Source organism: Xenopus laevis, chromosome 9_10L (assembly GCF_017654675.1).
Source record: "Xenopus laevis strain J_2021 chromosome 9_10L, Xenopus_laevis_v10.1, whole genome shotgun sequence".
In the NCBI taxonomy this organism is placed as follows: Eukaryota; Metazoa; Chordata; class Amphibia; order Anura; family Pipidae; genus Xenopus; species Xenopus laevis.
In genome coordinates, this window is record NC_054387.1 from 120,920,653 (window position 1) to 120,933,556 (window position 12,904).

The 12,904-nt window shown below is 41.0% G+C and overlaps 1 protein-coding gene across 1 annotated transcript; it reads right to left on the reverse strand.

Annotated features, from left to right (window-relative positions):
• Nucleotides 1–5,709: 5,709 nt before the first annotated feature.
• Nucleotides 5,710–10,336, reverse strand: noxo1.L (NADPH oxidase organizer 1 L homeolog). The gene is made up of 8 exons (XM_018236597.2): nucleotides 10,137–10,336; nucleotides 9,285–9,365; nucleotides 9,037–9,112; nucleotides 8,163–8,340; nucleotides 7,355–7,548; nucleotides 7,104–7,217; nucleotides 6,889–7,006; nucleotides 5,710–6,358 (listed from the first exon to the last, which is right to left on the reverse strand). The coding sequence occupies exons 1-8, from the start codon at nucleotides 10,284–10,286 to the stop codon at nucleotides 5,710–5,712; spliced, it is 1,560 nt and encodes a 519-aa protein (XP_018092086.1). The 5' UTR covers nucleotides 10,287–10,336.
• Between the last annotated feature and the right edge of the window lie 2,568 nt (nucleotides 10,337–12,904).

Consider the following 12,904-nt stretch of genomic DNA (forward strand, 5'->3'; position numbering starts at 1 on the left):
ACCTTTATCAAGGTGAATAATACATACAAAAGTCTTATTTAAATCGCCTCCGCCCACATGGTAAGGAGGTACTTGTGACATCATGTGCATAAATTATTTTAACCCATTGTATGGCTATACAGCAATAAAATACATTAAAATGTCCCACTTGTGTTAAAAATATGTAAAATGGTGTTTAGGCATCACCGTGTATAAAGTGCTTCTATATGTGCTTATAACAGGCTCATCGTTTTAAAAACAAGCATCGCCTTATTCCTCGTGGTATATCAAGTTACAAAAACCCCTAGTCCAACTAACTTTTTAAATTATTCACATATTGCGCAAAAAATCAACAGATATTGACACATACATCATAGCATATTTCAGATTACTGATGCATTTTTCTATTGCCAATTGTGAGCTGCAAAAGGACTATATCTCTCCTGTCCTATAAAAGCCGTATATAATGAGCAAGCATTGCAATTGAGGGGCGTTGTCATCTATTGGTTAGAAAGCAGTTCAGTTGAAGTGAGGTGTTAAGACCTCTTGGGGCCACACATCCCAATTCATATGTCCAAAACGCCTCTTTGTGAAGTAACATTTGGTCCATATCTCCACCTCTACATGGGGTTATAACACAGTCAATCGGCATGCACTTAAGTGAAGAGATAGGATGCCTCGCATTCAACCAATGTTGTGCAATCGGTTGTTTTGATACATCTTGTTTGACTTTCTTCCGATCATAATTTGCATCCAGTGCCGCCCGTTTTGTTGAGCGGTGCATTCTTATCCTTTCCCTCAATTCCCGGGTAGTCTTGCCACAATATAGCAGCCCACATGGGCACTTAATTATATACACCACGTACTGCAAGCGGCACGTTAGTCTGTGTTTAATACAATATGATCTCCCATTGTGTGGATGGTGAAACTTGTCCCCCAGTATCAATGTATTGCACATAACACAAATATTGCATTTAAATACTCCACTTTTCAACATAACCCTCCAGTTGATTGGACAGATTTACTTGCCGGATCCGCTGGTGTGAGAAACTCCTTCGCATTTCTGTTCCGTTTGTATCTAAATTTAATTTTTTTCTTTACCAGTTTAGACATTTCTGGATCCGTGCTCAGCAGAGGCCAATACTGTAAAAGAGACGTTTTTATTAAAGGAGTACAAGGCCCATATGTATTAATGTAAAACAAGTCATCCTGGTTTTTTGGTTGAAAATCACGATTTTCTCTTAGCAATGTTGTCCTATACAAATTTAGGGCCCGTTCTTTGGCCTCATTGATAATGTGTGTAGGATATCCCCTTTCATTAAATGTTGTTGACATTATCTCAAGACTATTCTTTCGTTTCTCAGGTTCGTAATTCTAACCACACGCAACATTTGGGATCTTGGTAACAAGTTTGAGATGTTTTGGGTGACTGCTCCTATAATGGAGTAGTGTATTTCTATCTGTTGCCTTCTGAAATATCTTAAGGTGGCCATACACGGGCCGATAAAAGCTGCCGACATACCGTGTCGACAGCTTATTGGGCCGTGTATGGGGCCCCCCGAAGGGCTTCACCGATCGAGATCTGGCCGAAAGTCGGGCAGATCTCGATCGGATGGGACAAAAAATCCCGTTGGATCGCGGCCGCATCTATTCGTTGATGCGGTCCCGTGATCCGACCGCCTGTTAAGGCATCGCTAGGATCCGATTGTTGGGCCCTAGTGCCCACGATCGGATCAGCCCAATATTGCCCACCTCAAGGTGGGCATATCGGAGGGAGATCCGCTCGTTTGGCGACATTGCCAAATGAGCGGATCTCTCAGTGTATGGCCACCTTTAGTTTGTAGTGTGTTGTTTACTTTATCTTTATATACCGTGACATCCAGGTAATTGATAGCCTCTGAGTCATTGTTAGTTTGACTGGCTAAGGCAATGTATTCAACTCTTCTGTAAATTTAGTCAGATCTTCCAACGTGCCAAACCAAACAAAGAACAGATCGTCAATGTAGCGCCTATAGTACCCCCCAAATTGCCGAAACAGAGGGTGATTCAGTATGTGTTCCTATTTGTACATAAACGTATTAGGATAAGTGGGCACTACATTTGATCCCATTGCTGTTCCTGATACCTGTATATAAAATTGATCCTCAAATTTAAAATAGTTTTTATACAGGATAAATTCAAGGAGAGATATTATAAATTCTATAGGGGGACCACTGTATTGACGGGAGTTCTCTCACTGCCTCCAATCATTGGGTATGGGGAATGCATGTGTACAAACTTTGTACATCCATAGTTACGAAATAAAAATCCCAATTATTAAATTGCATGCTGTTAACCACTTGTAAAAAAATCATTAGTGTCTCTCAGATATGTGCTCAAGCCCCGCAACATGGGTTGTAATACTGCATCCACATATTTAGCTATATGTTCTCCCAGCGATTCCCTTGCTGAAATTATTGGCCTCCCGGGTGGGTGTGTAAGATTTTTGTGTATGTACCTTCGGCAAAGTATACAAAACTGGCCTTACCGGCTGTGCCACATACAGTCTCTGAGTTCCTCCGTGATCCAGCGATGAGTCACTGCTTGCTCGAAATTTTTTTTGATCTGCAATTGAAATTTTTGAGTTGGATCAAACAACAATTGTCGATAACATGTAGTGTCCGAAAGTTCTTGTAAAATTTCATGTCTATAGTATTGATAATCTAACACAGGGATCCCCAACCTTTTCAACCCTGTGAGCAACATTGAGAAGTAAAAGGAGTTGGGGAGCAACACTAGCATGAAAAATATTCTTGGGCTGCCATATAAGTGTTGTGATTTGTCATTTGGTAGCCCCTCTGTGGATTGTCAACCTACATAGAGGCTCTATTTGGCAGTGCACCTGGTTTTTATACAACCAAAACTTGCCTCCAAGCCTGAAATTCATAAATAAGCACCTGCTTTGAGGCCACTGGGAGCAACATCCAAGGGGTTGGAGAGCAACATGTTGCTCACGAGCTACTGGTTGGGGATCACTGATCTAACACAACTACTGCTCCACCCTTATCCGCAGATTTATAATAATATCCCAGTTATAACTTAAGGTTTTCTCTATATATTACAGGGATCCCCAACCTTTTGAACCCGTGAGCAACATTCAGAAGTAAAAGGAGTTGGGGAGCAACACTAACATGAAAAATATTCTTGGGGTGCCAAATAAGGGCTCTGATTGGCCATTTAGTAGCCGCTATGTGGATTGTCAACCTACATTGAGGCTTTGTTTGACAGTACATCTGGTTTTTATACAAGTAAAACTTGCCTCCAAGTCTTGAATTCAAAAATAAGCCCCTGCTTTGAGGACACTGGGAGCAACATCCAAGGGGTTGGAGAGTAACATGTTGCTCACGAGCTACTGGTTGGGGACCACTAATATATTACTTTATAATGTATTGTGGATTTGCTCACTAACCACTTGGGTGAAAGCTTTAAGGCAAATATTACTAGAAACCGGATCAAAGTCACTTTTCAGTTTGAATTTATTGTGTACAGGGTCCTGTTTAATTTCCTCCTTTGTGTTGTTATTTATTGCAAAGTGTTCTTTAAGTCCGGCAAGTAAATCTGTCCAATCAACTGGAGGGGGTATGTTGAAAAGTGGAGTATTTAAATGCAATATTTGTGTTATGTGCAATACATTGATACTGGGGGATGTTTCACCATCCACACAATGGGAGATCATATTGTATTAAGCACAGACTAACGCGCCACTTGCAGTACGTGGTGTATATAATTAAGTGCCCATGTGGGCTGCTATATTGTGGCAAGACTACCCGGGAATTGAGGGAAAGGATAAGAATGCATCGCTCAACAATACGGGCTGCACTGGATGCAAATTATGATCGGAAGAAACTCAAACAAGATGTATCAAAACAACCGATTGCACAACATTGGTTGAATGTGAGGCATCCTATCTCTTCACTTAAGTGCATGCCGATTGACTGTGTTATAACCCCACGTAGAGGTGGAGATATGGACCAAATGTTACTTCACAAAGAGGCGTTTTGGACATATGAATTGGGATGTGTGGCCCCAAGAGGTCTTAACACCTCACTTCAACTGAACTGCTTTCTAACCAATAGATGACAACGCCCCTCGATTGCAATGCTTGCTCATTATATACGGCTTTTATACGACAGGAGAGAGATAGTCATTTTGCAGCTCACAATTGGCAATAGAAAAATGCATCAGTAATCTGAAATATGCTATGATATGTGTCAATATCTGTTGATTATTTGCGCAATATGTGAATAATTTAAAAAGTTAGTTGGACTAGGGGTTTTTGTAACTTGATATTCCACGAGGAATAAGGCGATGCTTGTTTTTAAAACGATGAGCCTGTTATAAGCACATATAGAAGCACTTTATACACGGTGATGCCTAAACACCATTTTGCATATTTTTAACACAAGCAGGTCATTTTAATGTATTTTATTGCTGTATAGCCATACAATGGGTTAAAATAATTTATGCACATGATGTCACAAGTACCTCCTTACCATGTGGGCGGAGGCGATTTAAATAAGACTTTTGTATGTATTATTCACCTTGATAAAGGTCCCAATGGGGACCGAAACGTCGGTTTTACATACTATGTAACAATATCAATCAATTTTTCATCACAATTTTTGTTGTATTTTTTATATATATGTCCTATTTAATGTTTTCCCTTTCATTTACCATACTATATCCCAATAATCGAGAGCCACAGATATCCATAATAACGTCTTTATTAAAACATTTGCATATATCCAACAAAACAAATATATATTATGCATTTAAAAACATCACAGTAAGGCAAATATAAAAAAGGCAATTTGGCATTACTTAAAGGGACAGTATAATGACCTCTGCCAGTTCCTTTGAAAAGCATGGAAAACATTACATTTTTTTTTTTTTTTTTTATAGTTTGGTCACACAAGGTACTGCTTCATCGGAGCAATCAGAGCAATCATCGCTGCCTCCAACATAAAATTTAACAGAAATATGCCTGCAGGTTTTCCTGAATATTTACAGACATATATATATTAAACATGAAGATTTTTTTGTACCTAAGGTTTATTTTTAGATAAATTCATTTTCTTTTTGTCAATACAATATTTAACCTGTTTCTGAATCACTCAAGTGTTCCAAGCCTAAGAACTTCTGCCCAGGAGACCAGTTCTATAAATAAAGGCCGATGTGTGGGTCAGAATAAATAACATAAATAAAAAGTACACTGTATGGACAAGTATATGGACACCGCTTCTAATGATTGGAATTGGCTATTTAACCCATTGTTAAAGCCACTGCATCATTGACAATTTTGTGCTTCCTAATTTGTTGCAACAGTTTGGGGAGGATCTTTCCTATTTCAGCACAACAAAGTCCCCATGCCCAAAGTGAGGTCCATACAGAATGGAGGTGCTGAGATAGGAGTGAAAGAACTTGACTGGTCTGCACAGACCTCAACCCAACTGAACCCCTGTGAGATGAATTGGAACCCTGACTATTAGCCGGGCCTGATCCCCTATATTAGTGTCCAATCTCTATGATTGAAGACAAATCCCACCAGCAATGGTTCGACATGTAGTGGGAAGAACAGAAGCTTATAGAGGTTACAGCAACGCAAGAAGGAGCAACTTCATTTTAATACCCATGTCTGGGATTTTTGGACTGGCTGGTGTCCACATACTTTTGATCATATCTTATAAAAATCTACTTGGATGGAACAGAGTTATCTGTGAGTCCACTAGTTTTCTGTAGGGCTTTTTTTGTCACAGTGGTGCATCTTTGGAGTATCTCGTGAGGCTTTGGACGCTGGGGCATTAATGGAGGATGTGATGTATAACTGGTAGCGGGTGGCTCTGATGTGGTTATAGCATAGTAAGAAGGTGGGCTGTTTTGTTGTTGTTGGGCTTGCAGGTCCTTGAAATCAAGCTCTATGGAGTTCTGCTTTGGTTTGTCCTTCCTGTCTGTGCTGAGTGTTTGGGAGCTTCCCCCTCCGAGACCCTTTGATGCTTGGGAGCTTCCCCCTCCGAGACCCTTTGATGCATTTCCTAATCCATTGGCAAGAGATGGGGATGCTGTCTGCATGCTTGATGGAAGCCCATAGAGAGACCGAGATTTTCTTCTATCCAGTATTAGTGGGGTTCTTGTTGCCGGGCCTCCATTGCTGCCTGATGTGCCTGATGACTCTTGTGGATTTCTGTCCTGTGTAACCCTATTCAAGGAAAGATTGCTGGCTGCCTTGAACAAGTTTGGAGTGGACGTAAATCTTCCTTGGCTGGTCATGATTTCTAGCTGCTGGTAACTGCGATACGGCTTGAGATACATGGATGGGACGTACCCAGCTTTTCCATTATATCTGGTAATAAAACATGCAAGCAGTGGTTAACAAAACAATAAAATAGATTTATTTGTTCAACACTGTTATTTTAGACTAGAGAAATTACCTTCTCTGCCTACATATACAGTATATTGAAATTTGGCTGCAGCCAGGATTTAACCTTCAGTCTACTGTCTGTATTTAATGGAGCTGGCCTATAGGTCAAGTGAATAGCCTTTGTGAGAGCCAATGCTAGTAATTGTATGGCTTTTCCTTGTGACCCTGGATCATGGCTTGACTGAGATCGCATTTGCCAGAATCTATAGATAGACAATCTGGGCCAGCCTTGGATACGTCCTGAAGTACTTGGTGCTCCTATAATGGCTTTGAGTCCCATGGGGCTAAAGTGCTCTATAAATAATTCTTCTTCCCTTCTATTGCCATTCTTCTGCATTGTGGCTTTCTGGGCAGTAACTTCAGAACATTTACTATAGTGTTAATGCGCTGGCCCAGGGTAGAGCAAGAAATCTCTAGGAATTTGTGAAATTCCATATTAAATATGTTCTCACCTGACCAACCACCAGCCATTGTTTGACTTCTCTATGACCTCCACAAGGACACCGACAGTTATAGAAACCTCATCAGAGTTCATACTTCCATAAGCTCTAGCTGCATAATAAAGGATTCCTGGAAGAATATAAAAAACAGGACATGTAACAAATGCAACCCCAGGAACAACACAACAGTCCCATGTCTGTGGTCTTTCCAAAAATTCAAGACTTACCTTCATCTTCTGAAGCTGCTCCTGAGTCTGTGTCCTCATTGTTATCAAGGTCTTTGAGATATGGTGCTGGAAACCAAGCCAAGTGTTTCTCTTCATTCTCCACCAGCCACCAGCCTAGGCATAATAGTGGAGATATCAAACAAAGGAACTATAGTGGCTTCCCCTTTCTTACATATCAAAGTGATATTAATGCTATGCTAAGGGGCTTGTGATCTTGCCACATGGTCATGAATGAACCATGGCCTCCTTACCTGAGTTCTCCTTGATTAAGACCCCTAAAAGCTCATGGCGCTTCACTTTGAAAGGACGATTCTTTGTGTCTTTGGTCTCGTAGTCTTCCATGCATATGTACTGCTGGGATACAATGGGATGTATGGCTGGGGCTTTAGGCAACTGCTTCTGTTGTTCTTTCTGATCTTTGGCATCGGAGGTCATAATCACTACGCTGGAGCAGGTAGAGAGAGAAAGAGAAAGAATAGCTTAGCATCAACAACCTACACAGGATAGGTAGATGCTTGCACTTAAACTCAGGCCTCTGTGAATTACCGTTTCCTTACCTTGTACCCCAAGTCTTGCTGACCTACTTAAAGCCTTCATTATATGTTGGAGGCCAGTAACATCTACTGACACTAATAGGGTAATGTTATAACAGTTTGTACCAGGTCTAGTAACCCTTAGCAACTAAAGTAACATTTACTGGTCACCAGTTTGTGGAATGGACCAATAGAAGGATCTCAACAGAAAGATAATAACACAATAATAGAAATAATACAGATTTAGCCTTTGCTCTATTAATAATATATTTTTATACCGACCAAGCCAATAGACTAATAGCCAGATGGCAACCATAGACTTCATAGGACCAGATTTAATTTGCAGATCTTGCTATTCACAAAGAGGGAAGTACTACGTTCTCAGGAAGGAGCAAAGCAAGTTGTTATAATGAGCAATCATGCAGTACTGTATTGTGCATTGTTAGATGACAGGCAAATTGATCTTAATTATTTCCTGTTCTGATCACAGACTTAAATACTGATGGGTGTATATTTGCCAACTGACCTGTTTTCTGGGAAATCTGGATTTAGATCTTTAGTCGTAGGAGTGAAAAACTTCATGACCAAGTTGCCTTGAGAGATTTTCCCGTCCGTTCTCAGAAGTTCCTGGGAATATTTCTCCAGGAGCCGAAGTCTATCAATGAAACGATTCGTGCTCCTGTTTTTTCTGAAGATCGGGACATCTTGAGAGGAAAAAACATTTATGTGACAAGGGTTTTCATATCTTGGTCCTGTCAAACTTTACAGTGTCAGTCCTAAGCTCCTGTTATTTTACATTAGTGGTTCCAAGTTGTGGAGGCGCCAAGTTCTTAAGTCATTGAGGAGGACTTGGTGAACTGGGGCTTATGCAACAGATTTGAGTTTATATGTTGGAGGATGGGGGGTTGGGGTCATACGCTGAGGTCCATCAAATCCGAATATTCCATGTTATCACGTTTCATGTGTCCTTGAAGTTCCTGCTGTAATGACCACACACTTATCTATCAGTGTGGTTGAAATATAGGCAATGGCACTTAAACATGGTAGTTTTTATATATGCCCAATTCTGCCATTAATTGAAATGGAAACATCCGTTTGAACTATGGACTCAACACAGACACCCTTTTCCCGCAGCAATGGATATTGATAGTGCCAAATAGTAGCATTTTTTTTAAATAGGTCCATGTTGAAAATAAGGATCTGCTGGTGGAAGTTCTCCTAAACTGGGGTCTCCTAGGGTCGTTGCCTACTTGGAGATGCTGTGGTACTCTGACCAACCCTGAAACCACCAGAGAAGAATTGTCTCCACCTTCAAACCACATTCTAACTCCTGTGTTAACAATTATTTTGCAGGGTGAGATGAAACAGAATCCTTGAGGCACAATCAGTTAGATCCTTACCTTTTAGTTTTGGAAGAGCACTATCGGACTTCCGGAATAATCCAGATTCAAGGGGGAACTTCTTTTTGAGTTCTCTCTATAAGAAGAAAAGATGCCAAAAAATAATAATACGTTTCTAGGGTCCAGGGGATGACCATTCAGTGAAATGGTGGGGCAATGTTAAACATTTTGCTTGTTGACAACTAGCTGGCTGCTGACCTGAGTGCCATTTATGTTTGTAAATGAAAGTAGGGATTTCTTAAACTTACATTCAGCTTCTTGAAATCTTCATGTGATCGGTAAATTAAGATCTCATTGTGGTCCGACCACAAGATGGAGAACATATTATGCTAGAAGGATACAAATAGTTAGAGTTACCAACAACATTTGATCATAATTGTGCAGAGCAAACATAGATGCAGAAATTATGTTACTTCCAGAAAACCTGAATTCAATATCCTTAACAGTGGGCCTCCTAGGGCTCAACAGAGAATCTGATGTTGAGGGCAAACCCTCAATTCTTAGGGCTGATAGGAATTGTCTTAGCCTAGACTGGGACCCACTAGGACCTTGGAGCACTGGCCAGTCCAACCATGAGAACCCTACACTATCCCCAATATGTTTAAGCTGTGTACCCTTAAATAGGTCTAAATATCCTTAAATCCTAAATTGCAGCTATGTGAAATAAAGGGGAATGGAGTACTGGACTTTCCCTACTCATTTACAGAAAACCCTACCGGTAGCACTGCAGTTCAGAAGTGATTCCGAAACTGGAGACCCATTTTAATGAACAGTACCAAGGTTATGTAAAGCAAACCTTGGCCATGGAACACAGTGCCATATTAAAAACTTAATGAAACAATAAGAAGAAACTATCAATCAGATATTATTTGCAGCATTTATCTGAAGAGCTTGCATTCTTTAGAAGGCCGGTGACTGTTTTTGTAGAGAAGAGGGCAGCAGAAAGACATGAGAGTTGCCACCTCAGCTTTTGGTCCTCTGATTTAAGCTCCCACCACCCAGGTCAAACATGATTTCTACTCCCACTGGTTTAGAATAGAGTGCAAGCTCTTTCACCACCACAAGTCGTATCAGTCCATTAAGAATATATCCAAGGCTACCTTGAGACGTCCATGCTGTAGAACCCCAAGAGCCGTGGCTTCCATGGGATGCCGGGCTGTTCCACTCATATGTGCTTCTAGCATGTTGAAGGGCGGTTGTCTTTTCTCTATGTGAGTGAGAGCTGCTTTTTTATGGAGCACCAGGCACATGTGACATCAGAGCTGGAACACCCAGTCTTGCAAGACTCCTACCAAAGAAAGAGAAAGAGAGAGAGATGGGAATTTGGCTCAGGGTTTTCCCGCCTTATCATTAAAATATTTATTTCCTCCTTTAGTCCTGACACTCCCCTAAAATATGTGCTATTGTTTCCTTTAGATGTGAGTCTGTGACCTTTGTACTGAACAATTGTATCATTAGGGTGCAATAGCAAAAAAATACGTTTTCCTGCTCTGTTTCCTACCTGCGAGGATATGGTGCATACTTCCCATTGCAAACAGGTGAACGTGCATTCCAGTGACTAAAGCTGGTGTACGTGTTGGAAATAGAGCAGCCCTGTGACAGGTGAGACAATAAATGAAGCCCCAAATACAAGGGCTGTTGTAGGTTTGCACAGAGAGGGTTTTGTCATTGTAACCAAAAAGGCAGGGGTTACTGGACTTTTTTGGAAGACCAATTTTTGTTCAGGGCCCCTTATCTTACAAAAAGGTTACAAATAAAAAAACAAACACTGGGGTAACAATCACCCTGCTATAGTTCCAGGGGTACCCAGGGCACAAAAAAGCACTCACCCCAAATCTCACACTAACTGGCCTTCAGACTGGGTCCCCTTAGCTCATAACAAGGTTACAGATATATAGAAACATTGGGGTAACAGTGACCCTGTTATAGTTCCAGGGGTACCCAGGGCACAAATAAGCACTCACCCCAAATCTCCCCCTAACTGACCTTCAGGCTGGGCCCCCTTAGCTCATAACAAGGTTACAGATATATAGAAACATTGGACCCCTTCTTTTTCTTTGAATAAACATTGTAAATCTGATCCTGTTTTGATCTCAAACTTAATTTTACGGTTCATGGCGGCTACAAAGAAGGCCATATTTCTGTTCTGGATTTCAGAGTCTACCCCCTCCTTAAAAGAAATTTTAGTATATCTAAACCAGTTATGCTGGCAAGAGGCCATAAAAATTAAATTTGAAGAACCACACATTAATACTACGTTTTCTAATGATTGGTCCCTTTATTTCGATCAAATAGACTCTAAATACAAATCTAATATTCAAGAGCTATTATTGATTTAACTATCCTAATGTCTGGGCAACATAATTAACTCAGTGTCAAAAAAAAAAAAAAAAAATTTGTGTTTCTTTAATTCCACCATGGTATAGGTTTGTTTTAGTTATGTGTTGCTTTTGTTAGTTTAAACAGTAGATCTGGTAACTAAACATTATTATATACGTCATATGTACTCTTATTTGAGGCAAGTATAATCCTCATGTTTTCACAATTGTATTATTTTTGTAGTGGAAACAGCACGTTAAATGCATCCAAATAGTTTAATCATACTCAATTTACGCTGTGTTAAAGTAATTCTGTATATTTTTGAAAACCCAATAAAAATGTTGAAAAAGTAGAAACATTGGGGTAACAGTGACCCTGCTATAGTTCCAGTGGTAGTCAGGGTACAAATAAACACTCACCCCAAATCTCACCCTAACTGGCCTTCAGGCTGGGCCCCCGACAGCTCACAACAAAGTTACAGATATATAGAAACATTGGGATAACAGTCACCCTGCTATAGTTCCAGGGGTTCTCAGGCCACAAATAAGCACTCACCCCAAATCTCACCCTAGCTGGCCTTCAGCCTAGGCGCACTTAGCTCATAACAAGTTTACATATATATAGAAACATTGGGGTAACAGTCACCCTGCTATAGTTCCAGGGGTACCCAGGGTACAAATAAGCACTCACCCAAAATCTCCCCCTAACTGGTCTTCAGGTTAGGCCCACTTAGCTCATAACAAGGTTACAGATATATAGAAACATTGGGGTAACAATTATCCTGCTATAGTTCCAGGGGTACCCAGGACACAAATAAGCACTCACCCCAAATCTCACCCTAATTGGCCTTCAGGCTGGGCCCCCTTAGCGCATAACAAGGTTACAGATCTATAGAAACATTAATCTAGGAGTCATTCCAGGGGCGATCCGCCAATGAGGCGAGCTGAGGCGCTCGCCTCAGGCGGCATCGCCAGCTAGGTTTCCAGGGGCGGCAAAAAGCCGCTCCTGGTGCCTTTAAGAGCCGAATTTCCGGTTTTTGAACCGGAAATTCGGCTTTACTAGGGCGAGAGAGCGCAATTGCGCTCTCCGCACTAGCGTTGCTGCCTCCCCCCCGGAAATCGAATCGGGCTGGGGGGGCGGCATTACTGGAGCCGCCTCAGGCGGCAATGCATACAGAAACGGCGCTGAGTAATTCAACCATAGTTCCAACAATATATAGAACAGGAAAAAAAAAGTGCTGAGCTCCAGCTCCCGCTCTTAATCATACTAAGGTTCAAACATGCATTCTCCCCAAATGTCACCCTAACTAACTCCACCCCCTCCCCAGTATAGATTGCACTGTGTCCCTGAGCCACAGATATATGGACAAGACTCTTGCTTGTGTAGGAGCAGCAGTTGTATTGGAGATTCATATCATGTCTATATGTCTACAGCAGCTTTATGATATTGGCAGATTTTAGTCTTGGAGTTTTATTGTCTTTTCATTTGGAGTCTGATAAGATCAAAAATTAAAAACACATCAACAAATATACCTGTCTCCTGAAGTTTA